We start from the raw sequence: 12,398 nt of genomic DNA on the forward strand, positions 1-12,398 counted from the left end.
AGAGTAACAAGAAGGATTTCTTCAGGTATGTTAGCAACAAGAAGAAAGTCAAGGAAAGTGTGGGCCCCTTACTGAATGAGGGAGGCAACCTAGTAACAGAGGATGTGAAAAAAGCTAATGTACTCAATGATTTTTTGCCTCTATCTTCACGAACAAGGTCAGCTCCCAGACTGCTGCACTGGGGAGAAGGTGACCAGTCCTCTGTGGGGAAAGAAGTAGTTTGGGACTATTTAAAAAAACTGGATGAGCACAAGTCCATGGGGCCGGATGCACTGCATCCGAGGGTGCTAAAGGAGTTGGCGGATGTGATTGCAGAGCCATTAGCCATTATCTTTGAAAACTCATGGCAATCGGGGGAGGTCCTGGATGACTGGAAAAAGGCTAATGTAGTGCCCATCTTTAAAAAAGGGAAGAAGGAGGATCCGGGGAACTACAGGCCAGTCAGCCTCACCTCAGTCCCTGGAAAAATCATGGAGCAGGTCCTCAAGGAATCAATTCTGAAGCACTTAGAGGAGAGGAAAGTGATCAGGAACAGTCAGCATGGATTCACCAAGGGCAAGTCATGCCTGACTAACCTAATTGCCTTCTATGAGGAGATAATTGACTCTGTGAATGAGGGGAAAGCAGTGAATGTGTTATTCCTTGACTTTAGCAAAGTTTTGATACAGTCTCCCACAGTATTCTTGCCAGCAAGCTAAAGAAGTAGAGGCTGGATGAATGGACTATAATGTGGATGGAAAGCTGGCTTGATCGGCGGGCGCAACGGGTAGTGATCAACGGCTCCATATCTAGTTGGCAGCCGGTTTCAAGTGGAGTGCCCCAGGGGTCAGTCCTGGGGCCGGTTTTGTTCAATATCTTCATTAATGATCCAGAGGATGGCGTGGACTGCATTCTCAGCAAATTTGCAGATGACACTAAACTGGGAGCAGTGGTAGAAATGCTGGAGGGTAGGGTTAGGATACAGAGGGACCTAGTCAAATTAGAGGATTGGGCCAAAAGAAACCTGATGAGGTTCAACAAGGACAAGTGCAGAGTCCTGCACTTAGGATGGAAGAATCTCATGCACTGTTACAGACTAGGGACCGAATGGCTAGGAAGCAGTTCTGCAGAAAAGGACCTAGGGGTTACAGTGGACGATAAGCTGGATATGAGTCAACAGTGTGCCTTTAATGCCAAGAAGGCTAACAGCATTTTGGGCTGTATAAGTAGGGGCATTGCCAGCAGATCGAGGGACGTGATCATTCCCCTCTATTCGACATTGGTGAGGCCTCATCTGTAGTACTGTGTCCAATTTTGGGCCCCCCAACTACAAGAAGGATGTGGAAAAATTGGAAAGAGTCCAGTGGAGGGTAACAAAAATGATTAGGGAGCTGGAGCACATGACTTATGAGGAGAGGCTGAGCGAACTGGGATTGTTTAGTCGGCAGAAGAGAAGAATGAGGGGGGATTTGATAGCTGCTTTCAACTACCTGAAAGGGGATTCCAAAGAGGATGAATCTAGACTCTTCTCAGTGGTACCTGATGAGAGAACAAGGAGTAATGGTCTCAAGTTGCAGTTGGGGAGGTTTAGGTTGGATATTAGGAAAAAACTTTTTCACTAGGAGGGTGGTGAAACACTGGAATGGGTTACCTAGGGAGGTGGTGGACTCTCCTTCCTTAGAGGTTTTTAAGGTCAGGCTTGACAAAGCCCTGGGTGGGATTATTTAATTGGGAATTGGTCCTGCTTTGAGCAGGGGGGTGGACTAGATGACCTCCTGAGGTCCCTTCGAACCCTGATATTCTATGACTCTATGATCCAGGGCATATAGTGTACTTGGACTTTCAGAAAGCAGTTGACAAGGCCCCACAACAAAGGCTCTTAAGAAAGGTAAGCAGTCATAGGGTAAGAAGGAAAGTTCTCTCCTGGCTCAGTAACTGGTTAAAAGATAGGAAACAAAGAGTAGGAATAAATGGTCAGTTTTCAGAATGAAGAGAAGTAGCTAATGATGTCCCACAGGGATCTGTACTGGGACCACTGCGGTTCCATGTATTCATAAATGATCTGGAAAAAGGGGTAAACAATGAGGTGGCAACATTTTCAGATGAGACAAAATTATTCAATATAATTAACTCCAAGGTAGACTGTGATGAGTTACAAAGGGATCTCAGAAAACTTGGTGACTGGGGAACACATTTTGTTGTTGACAAATACAAAGTAATGCATATTGGAAAAAATATAATTCCATCTGTACATACAAAATGATGGTTCCAAATTAGCGGTTACCACTCAAGAAAGAGATCTTGGAGTCATTGTGGCGAGTTCACTGAAAACATCCACTCAATGTGCAGAGGCAGCCAAAAGAAAAGCTAACTGAATATTGGGAACCAGAGGTGGTGGATATAAAATGCCAGGACAGGCTAAGCCTCCCCTGGTGCAGCTGCGGCCTCCGGATGCCAGTTGCGGGGTTTGCACAGGGAAACAGGTTTGCTTATAATCAGGGCCGGCGGCGCGGAGAACCAGAGCGCCCTGCAGGGTAGTCCTCTTCCTTCCCTCCCCGCCGTCCGGAGCGGAGCCCTCACGGCAGGCGGCAGGAGGCGGTGCAGCGGGAGGGGCCGCGTGGTAGCGCCCCTGCTGTAGCCCTGGCCACCCCCTTCTCTATCTCTCCCGCCCACTCCCTCCCCCTCGCACCCCCCGCAGCCGGTCCCCCTGCACCTGCACTCCGGCCGCATCGCAGGTTGTTTTTTTTTGCTTTGCAGTTCTGGCCGCCCCATTTTTTTTCCCTTGGGGTGGCCAAAAAGCCAGAGCTGGCCCTGCTTATAATGATGTGCCATGTAGGTTCCAGTGTGGCTGAGGAAGCTTACAATTTTTACAATACTGTTGCACATTTGCTTTCATGCATGGCCACCAACCCACGGAGGTCAGGCACTGCGTGGTTTTATTTACCCCTTGATGTTCTCCTAACAGTGTGCTGTGTACCAGGGAGATCATTTTCTTGCATAACTGGGAGGGGACTGCTCACACTGGAAAATGTTCTCCATGGTACAGCAATATCCCCTTGTGTTTATACAACTTGGATTTGTACTTTTGAAATGGTGAATTTTGTGATAACGAACTTCAAGCTTTTTGTTCCTTTTCTGCTTTTGAAAATGGTCTGGTTATTTTCACTATTTCCTGATCCTTTGCCTGCAAAGTTTTTAGACCGGGTACCCCTCTGCTGAATTGCTCTTGTGCTGCTCCTATTGGGGTCATGATTGAATTTGCCAGGGGATCTATTTGCCTGGGTTTCTTCCATAGAATCCTACTACAGGATTCTCTTTTTATTTTTATTTTTTTTTTGGCTAATAAATCAGCAGGATGATTTTCCTGAGCATAGGGCCTTATTTTACTATGTTCTTGCACCTTCTGAATTATGAGTCGCTGTTCCGTAGTGGATACTTTACAGGCAGTTTGTCAATATTCTGCAAAAGTGATGCATATTTAAGTGGACCTCCATCTGAGGATGTAAATCCATAAGCATCCCATACTAGTAAAAATATTTTGTAAGTGAATTATATGCCCAAGCTGAATTTGAAAAAAAAAAAAAAAATCAAAGGGTGGCTCTTTGTAGTAATAGACAGTTTGGGGCATTGTTCCAATAAGCATGCCACTGTTGAGTACCCCCACATTAGCCACAGACACCAAGGGGCTGGACTCATGGGGCTTCCCAGAAGCCATCTGTCACAGGAGGCTGTGATAAGAAGCCTTTTATAGACCAATGTCAGAGGTGTTGCTCTGTGAAACCCTGACATAGCCCTGAGCTTAGGGTCTCAGAGTATCTGAGCATCTTGAATGTATTTATCCTCTCGCTAGAGCTGTGAGGCCCCACCTCCTGCCTCATCTTTTCACACCAGGCCCTTCCCCCTACTCCGCCACTTCCACCAAGACTCCTACGCCTGGCTAGGCAGGAGCTAGGCCATGGTAAGAGGTGCCCTGGGAGCCCAGACTGCTATCGGGAGGCCGGACTCTCCACCTTCCCTAAGGGGTGCATACTGGGGGCTGCGGACACAGGCTGGGGACACATTTGGGGCCCTTCCGGCTAATGCCCAGGACAGGTGGAGGGTCTGGGGCTCCTCACAGTGGCTCTGGATCCCTGAGCAGCCCTTACCATGGCCCAGCTCTGGCTTCTGTCCTGAAGAGAGGGTGGAGTCTCAGGCAAAGAGGAGGAGCGGGAGTGGGGTATTGGGGGAAGGGATGGGGCAGAGAGAGGGGCTTCAAATGAGAAGAAGAAGGGCATAGTTGGAGGTCACAGAGGGGATGGGCTTTCTGCATGTGTCCCGCTTTTTCCTTTTGAAAAGGTGGTCACCTTACAGTAAACGGGTTGGGCTGGGATAGCAGCTAGCTGTGCTTCTGTGTGGGAGATGAGTCCCATTTCCACCCCTTTGCATTGCTAGGGCAGCAGAAACAGAAGGGACAGGGAGGATTCTGGGTCTGAGTCTCTTGCCAGGACTCTTGTGTGTCAGACCCTCACTCACACATAACTTTTTGAATGTATTTATCCTCTCACCACCTCTGTGAGGCAGGACAGGGCCATTATCCACCTCTACAGAGGCCATACTGGGTCAGACCAAAGGTCGATCTAGCTCATTATCCTGTCTTCAGACAGTGGCCAGTGCCAGGTGACCCAGAGGGAATGAACAGAACATGTAATAATCAAGTGATCCATCCCCTGTCACCAGCTTCTGGCAAAAAGAACCTAGGGACACCATCCCTGCCCATCCTGGCTAATAGCCATTGAGGGACCTATCCTCCATGAATTTATCTACTTCTTTTTTGGACCCTGTTATGCACTTGGCCTTCACAACATCTTGTGGGTTCCAGGAATAGCGGCTCCAAGAAACAGTCTTTTAAGGTGTCAAGAAACTTTATCTCTGCATCCCATCCTGAAGTGACATGTACCCAATCAATATGGGGACAGTTGAAATCTCCCATTATTATTATTTATTTATTTTTATTTTAATAGCCTCTCTAATCTCCCTCAATATTTCACAGTCACTATCACCTTCCTGGGTAGGTGGTCGGAAATATATCCCTACCGCTATATTCTTATTATTAGAGCATGGAATTTCCACCCATAGAGATTCATTTTGGTTCATTTACGACTTTTACTTCATTTGACACTATGTCACCAGCATGACCTATTCTGCTCTTTCAATATATTTTGTACCCTGGTATCACGGTGTCCCATTGATTACCCTCATTCCACCAAGTGTCTGTAATGGCTATTATATCAATATCCTCAATTAATACGAGGCACTCAAGTACACACATCTTATTATTTAGCTTTCTGAATTACATGATGTATTTGATTGTTTCTTAAAAGAGCCTAGCTGTATTTTATCATCTTCCATCCTCTTCTCCTTACTGAGACATAGAGAATCTCCATTAGTCTATCCTCCCTAATGGATGTCGCTGTCCAAACTACATGCTCCTCTACTCTTGTCACCTTTCCCCCAGCCCTTAGTTTAAAAACTCCTCTAAAACCTTCTTAATGTTAAGCGCCAGCAATCTGGTTCCATTTTGGCTTAGGTGGAGCCCATCCTTCCTGTATAGGATCCCTAATTCACAAAGGTTTCCCCATTTCCTAATAACACACGCAGCACTCCTCTGCCTCAGTGGCATTACAGTCAGATACGGGTGGACTCATCAGGTACGCAGTGTGCAGTCATCAATGAGGGAGGAGCTGCCTAAGTGACAGCACCTGGGGCTCCTGCTTTGATCATATCTCTGACAGGACTCAGTCACATGCACCTGGCTGAAGGCAGAGGGAAAGGGGGGTGACTGTGTCACTTAAATAGATGCTGAGCACAGCTGTTGCAGCGCTCACGGATCAGGTAGTACCCAGAGCGCTCAGGAAGGGCGAGGACCGGAACTGAAGAACAGCTCTCAGTTTTTTCCCTGGCTCATGGATGTTTAACCAGAGACAGAACAGGGACAGGCCAGGTGTAATAGGAAACAACATCCACCTCCTTTCTCCTTATTGACTCCTTCAAGAGGAATTCTGAGGTCGGAGCAGGCAAGGATACAGCTCTTTATAAGCAAACATCACATTGGTCCCCTGGCTCTCCAGGAACACAGACACATTGTAAAAGCTGCTACCTGCCTTGGTCTCCTTCCCCCAGTGTTCTAGCCTCCCTCACCAGCCCCTCTCCCATTCTTCCAGGCCTTATACCCGGTCTGAACCTCTCTTTACAGAGTGGAGTTCAGTAGATCATGTCATCTCGGATGTAAGGTCCTGAATAGAATGGATGGTTGTGGCCCGTGTTTTTCATCTCCCATGTCACTGGGGCTGGAGCCAAGTGATGAACTGACCCTTCACTTGAAGAACACCCTGATTATCCTCGCTCGAAGGTGTTTGCTTTTTACACTGTACACAATTGGGTTCACAAGTGGCGGGACAAACACAGAGATGTAGCCCAGGAGAAGGTTGAGCAACGGAGGAGAGTCCTTCACAAATCTGTGTATCACACCCAAGCCAATCCGTGGCGTGTAGAAGAACAGGACAGCACAGAGGTGGGAGACACATGTGTTCAGGGCCCTAAGGCACTCCCTGTGGGATGCAACTTTCACCACTGTTTTGAGGATCATCACATATGAGAGGAAGATGAACAGTGAATCCAACCCCACCACGGTGACTGTAAGAAAGAAGCCATAGATATAGTTGACTGTGATGTCTGAACAAGCTGTCTTAATAACGTCCTGGTGCAGGCAGTAGCAATGGGAGAGGACATTGTCTCGACAATATTGGTACCGTTTAAGAAGAAAGGGGAGTGGTATAATTAAAGACACCCCTCTTAGCAAAAACACCAGTCCCATCTTTCCAATTCTCGGCAGGGTTAAGATAGAAGCATATCTCAGTGGGTTACAGATAGCAACGAATCGATCAAAGGCCATCAACAGGAGTACCGATGATTCAATGAATGAAAGTGAGTGAATGAAGAACAATTGGGCAAAACAAGCATCCAGACTGATCTCCCTAGAGTTAAACAAGAATATAGCCAGTGTTGTAGGCATGGTGGTTATCGATAAGGCAAGGTCTGTGACGGCCAACATGTAAAGGAAAATGTACATGGGCACATGGAGGCTCAAGTCTGTTTTTATAATGAACAGAATGACTGAATTTCCTACTATTGAAATAATATACACTAAGCAGAAGGGGATAGAGATCCAGAGATGGACGTCTTCCTGCCCAGGTATCCCGGTGAGAAGGAACACTGCAGAGCTGAATTCGGTGTCATTGACAGCTGACATAATGTACTGAACATGTCTAAGGAGTTTTGAAATATCCTTCCTGAAAGAAAGAAAAACAAATGAGAATAGATGATATTTAACGAGACATCTTTCTGATCTCAGTGCAAGTCTAGAGATTCCCGGGAGCTCAAGGAAGATAAGCTAAAGCATGGTCTTGGATTTATACCATCGATAGGAACATAGGCAGTGCCAGACTAGGTCAGACCTGTAGTCCATCTTGCCTGGTATCTAATACCTAGTATCAGATGGTTTAGAAGAAGGTGAAAGAAGCTCTGAAATTGGCAACTATGAGATAACCTGCTCCCAAGGAAATTTTCTCCCCAAGATCCACTCATTAGACATATATTGTAGTATAAATTAGGAAGGTTTAGATACCGTCTAAGAGCTTTTTTGTTTAGTCCTTACTACTGTAACTGGATTTTCTGCTTACCCATATAAACATCCAGTCCCTGTTTGAAACCTGTTAAGCTCTTGGGCCCATTGATATTGCTAGGCAAAAGTTAAAATGTAGCTAACAGCTAAGATAGAAAACTCAGAACAAGCAGAAATGCTTTAGAAGCATTTAGTAGCAAGGACACTGACAATTGTAAACAATTGATAAGCTTATATGGTCAATGCCCGCTTAATAACTCAGCTCTTGGAACAGAACAAACCCTCCCTTCACAGCCCACCGGATATCTGTAAGCACTCATCGCTACACCCCCAGCACGCCTCCTTCTTCCACAAAGTAGTCATAAACTTTTGATGCAATTAGGATAACCTCTTTATGGACATACTGTTCCTATTTTTATCTCTGTTCAGGGTTCTCTCTTGATTAGTAACAATGTCTGTCTCGGTATGTACAAATAAATGCAAATGAATTAATAAGAAAATGTATATAACTGGCCCCTATGACACCATATTTTTGAAGCTGCTTTTGAGTCTTCCCGGTACCATGAATAAACTCCTTTCAGTATTGTCTGTGCTTGCCTGATTCTTGGTGGGGGGGGGAATATTTTTGCCTAACAATATCATGTGGTTGGGAGTTCCACAACCTACTTGAGCACTGTGTGATTTTACAGTTGTGACCTTTTCACTGACACCCTTTCTTGCCCTCCATTTTGGAGAGTGGCCCATTGTACCATGACATGTGTGTAAACACATGGCAAGTGCATAGAGAAAACAGTCATTGTATTTATCTGTCCTGCATTGAAGCTATTTGTTAATGTGTCTCCTTCATGGGCGGAGGGTAAGAAGGCAAGGGAAGGCAGGTTGCTCTTGGTCTGGTGCTGGGGCTGGTGGCTGGGTCCACATGGCTGCCCAGCCCCCGCGCACCAGGGCTGGAAAGGCTGGGGCTGTGCCGCACACTGGGGCGGGGGGAGGCTGGGGAGGTTGGGGTTCTTCGGGGCTGGGGGTACTAGTCTGGGGCATGGCCTGTTGCTGCGGTGGAGGGCTGGCTTGGCTCCATGGAAGGGGTAGGGCCTCGGGTGGAAAGGGTGGAGCTGGGGGTTTGCCTGCCCCAAATGTGGGTTTACCACCACCCATGGTTTTCTTATCTAATTTTTATATATACATATATATTATTTTCTCCACGCCTCAGGTTCTATATTATGCCACTGTCTCTTTGCAGTAGAGGGATAAATTCTTAGGGCCAGTTTCTTAATTCAGTAATAATGACTTCAACTGCAACACTCTAACATAGAGGAATCCCTCCAAGAGAAGCTGAAGTGTTTTGCCTGGCCAATGTTGACTGATTCCAGAGAGTCTGATCATCCTACAGGCTTCTTTTAATCCTCACAGTTTCTGTATCCTCTCCCCGTGCAAGGGTCTGTAGATATTTGGCAAGTTACAAGCTAACATAATCAGAATGGCAGGGAAGGGGTTGGCGTCACAAATGGGTGAATAGTGCAAACACTAGGTTTACACTGATATCCAGTTGAGGGTGCAAGTGACATTAGCCATGCTCATGTACGAGATGATAGGTGTAAATTACATAAAACCCTTACTACACTCCCCTTTCCCGCACCTTAGCTCTACTCTTTGCTTCTTTGCTGAAACACTGACCAGCAGTTCGGTTCTCTTAGGCCTTCTTTAAAAGGTATTGCAGAGTGATTGAGTGCACAACCCTGAATATAAGTGTTAGAAACAGCTTTTGGTCGATTATCAGGAGACAGTATCATACAACTGCTCAGTGAACATAGAGTTAATAACACAAACCATTGCAAACAGTATTTGGAGTACTTCTGAAATAGTTTCTAAAACCATTAATTAGTAAACAGATTCCAAGAAGTTAGGTGCTGGATTTTGATATACCTGCATGAGATGAAATTTTGATTTGTAATATTTGTATTACAATGAAAAGTCTTGGCATAACATTTACACATCTGTAGTTTAGTACACAAATGTGAAGCTATTATTTCACTCTGATCTTCTTTCAGAGATGATTTCTCAGGATAGAGAAGTGATAGAGGGCAACAAAAATGATTAGAGGGCTGGGGCACATGACTTACGAGGAGTGGCTGAGGGAACTTGGGTTATTTAGTCTGCAGAAGAGAAGAATGAGAGGGGATTTGATAGCAGCCTTCAACTATCTAAAGGGTGGGGGGTTCCAAAGAGGATGGAGCTCGGCTGTTCTCAGTGGTGGCAGATGACATAACAAGGAGCAATGGTCTCAAGTTTCAGTGGGGGAGGTCCAGGTTGGATATTAGGAAACACTATTTCACTAGGAGGGTGGTGAAGCACTGGAATGGGTTACCTAGGAGGTCGTGGAATCTCCTTCCTGAAAGGTTTTTAAGATCAGGCTTGACAAAGCCCTGGCTGGGATGATTTAGCTGGGGATTGGTCCTGCTTTGAGCAGGTGATTGGAATGGATGACCTCCTGAGGGGTCTTCCAACCCTATGATTCTATGATTGTATGACTTAAAATCTTTTGCCTCATCTTTCAGAGATGATTTCTCAAGTTAGAGTGGGAATTAAAATGTAGCCTCTGTCATCTGGATTTCTTCAGAACCAGAACAGATTGCAGCATCACAGCCCTCAATCAGTCGCTGGTCAGCAAAGAAAAGTCTAGTAGTTCCTCTGTCCCTGGGTTAATAGCTGACTGGTTCTCCTCAGGTTCTGTTCTGTCAGTCTGTGGCCTGTATCCGGAGTGGTAACAGGCATTGGGGTCCGTATAGAAAATATTCATTCCCTGAGCTATCACTCTCTTGTACATAGTAACCCCAGCACCTGTTATTCAGGCATGATGAGGGTTTGCGGGAAGTGGATTTCAAAGTCAAATGCATGAGTATTCATGGTAATGGAACCTCATTTCACATGGGAAAGTATATTGCTCTCTCTCTCTACGTTTTTTTTTTTTTTCACTCTCTCTCTCTATGTCCTGTATTCATAACATCCCTAGCACCCGGGAATGGCATACTGTCAGACATGGAGCTGAGCTGCCATAATATATGGACATGTTAAACCCAGTTGTGGGGATGTTTGCTGTAGAGCTATATTGGGTTAACTATTGGGATGCTGACGTTATGGCTGTATTGGCTGAAACCATTGTGGCTCTTCTCAGTTTAATAGCAGGAATGCTATTTAATGCTGGAAAACAAGCAGGAAGGGAAGCAACAGCTCAGGAAAAGCCATCGCTCAGTCAGCACTTCAGGGAGGTTGAGAGACATCACCAGAGCTACTGGAAAGAGCCTATTTCTGGGCTCCAGTCACATCACACAGCTTGTTTTGCCAGATCAGGGAGTCTGTCCAGAGCTGGGTCAGCTGCTGTGAGAAGCTCTTCATGCTGACAGGCACAGACACCTCTGGGGAATGTCTGAGTGCCTCGGCCTGCCTGGGTCCCTTTCAGATTGGGAGGACTTAGGGTCAGAGACGTGTACAGACTGTTGTTTGAAAACCCTTTAATTCTCCCATGTTTCGCTTTTATTCCCACTGTTCAGATTAAAGAGTAGTTTGTTCGGGATGGCTGGCTCATCACTCATCACACCACTAGTCACAGACTCCCAAAGGGAAGAACCACAGGACGCTGTCTGAGGGTGGGAGGATCGAGAGATTCTACCCCATGGGAGGGAAGGTAACTTTCCCTGACATCTGGCACTTGGAGACTAGGGAGGGGGGTGAGATGCCACTTAGTCCTGTAACTCTTAGTGGTATCTAAAGAGCAGAGATGCTAGAGCCCTCAGCCATTCAGGAAACAGAAATATCCCCTTTCTGACCTGTTACCACAGAGCAACACAGCTCTGAATACCTACATTCATAATCGACCCAAATAATAAAACCTTTAAAAATGGATTTGCTGATTAAATTTCCAGCAGCAAATAAACCTGTGGCAATTTCTGAACTATTAACTGATATTCCTGAGGGTCTCCTTTCACTCAGTCCCTGGCAGGATTGTGCCCAGTGCACATTGCACCTCCAGAAATGGGACCCACTGAGAAAACCTCATTTGGGATATTGCGGTTTTTTAACACTCCAAGCTCTCTTGGAATGTCAGATTTGTGTGCAGCTTCAATAACCCCCTGAGGACCAAGGGCAGGTGCAGTGGAGGGGTTTCCAAGCTCCCCAGTGCTACCAGCCCACCAGCCCATCACTGAGTCACTCTGACAGCCCAGCTGAGTCCTCTGCCGCTGCACAGAACCACTGCAAATGGAAACAGCTTGCAGCCTTTACACATCACTTTGCATTTTAAAGATAATGAAACCTGCCAACGTACCCAATACCTGCTAGAAGGGGAGCCGCTGACACCAGAGGTCTTCATCCTAAAGTACAAGGTGTCATCGAAGAGGTAGCACAGGCAGCAGGCAGTGTCTGTTCAGATAGGGAGGGAACTGTCTTTATGAAGCATGTTTGCACATTCCCCTGGGATCCACTCAGCCATCAGGGAATCTCAGCTGCTCAGCTTCGTGTGCACCAGCTTTAACCCCGTCACAGTCAGTGGCAAACTGCAGGAGACAAAATCACAGGGGATGCACAGTGATGCTACCCAACAGGACTTCAGCACCAGCCCTCCTGCAGGGTCTATTCCTGGAATCCGGGCTTCTCATCACTGTTCGTATTGTTCTGATTAGTCACAGGGCTACCTTGGGTGCAGCTGAGTAGTAACGATGATGCTGTCACAGCTGTGATCTTGCTGAAATAAGTAATAGTAATAATA

The 12,398-nt window shown here is 46.3% G+C and overlaps 1 protein-coding gene across 1 annotated transcript; it reads right to left on the reverse strand.

The window, feature by feature from the left end:
* Positions 1 to 6,124: 6,124 nt before the first annotated feature.
* On the reverse strand, positions 6,125 to 12,027 carry LOC128830219 (olfactory receptor 51G2-like). The gene is made up of 2 exons (XM_054016006.1): positions 11,958 to 12,027; positions 6,125 to 7,307 (listed from the first exon to the last, which is right to left on the reverse strand). The coding sequence occupies exon 2, from the start codon at positions 7,265 to 7,267 to the stop codon at positions 6,332 to 6,334; it is 936 nt and encodes a 311-aa protein (XP_053871981.1). The 5' UTR covers positions 7,268 to 7,307; positions 11,958 to 12,027; the 3' UTR covers positions 6,125 to 6,331.
* Positions 12,028 to 12,398: the final 371 nt, after the last annotated feature.

The sequence above is a fragment of the Malaclemys terrapin genome, chromosome 1 (genome assembly GCF_027887155.1).
Source record: "Malaclemys terrapin pileata isolate rMalTer1 chromosome 1, rMalTer1.hap1, whole genome shotgun sequence".
Classification (NCBI taxonomy): Eukaryota; Metazoa; Chordata; order Testudines; family Emydidae; genus Malaclemys; species Malaclemys terrapin.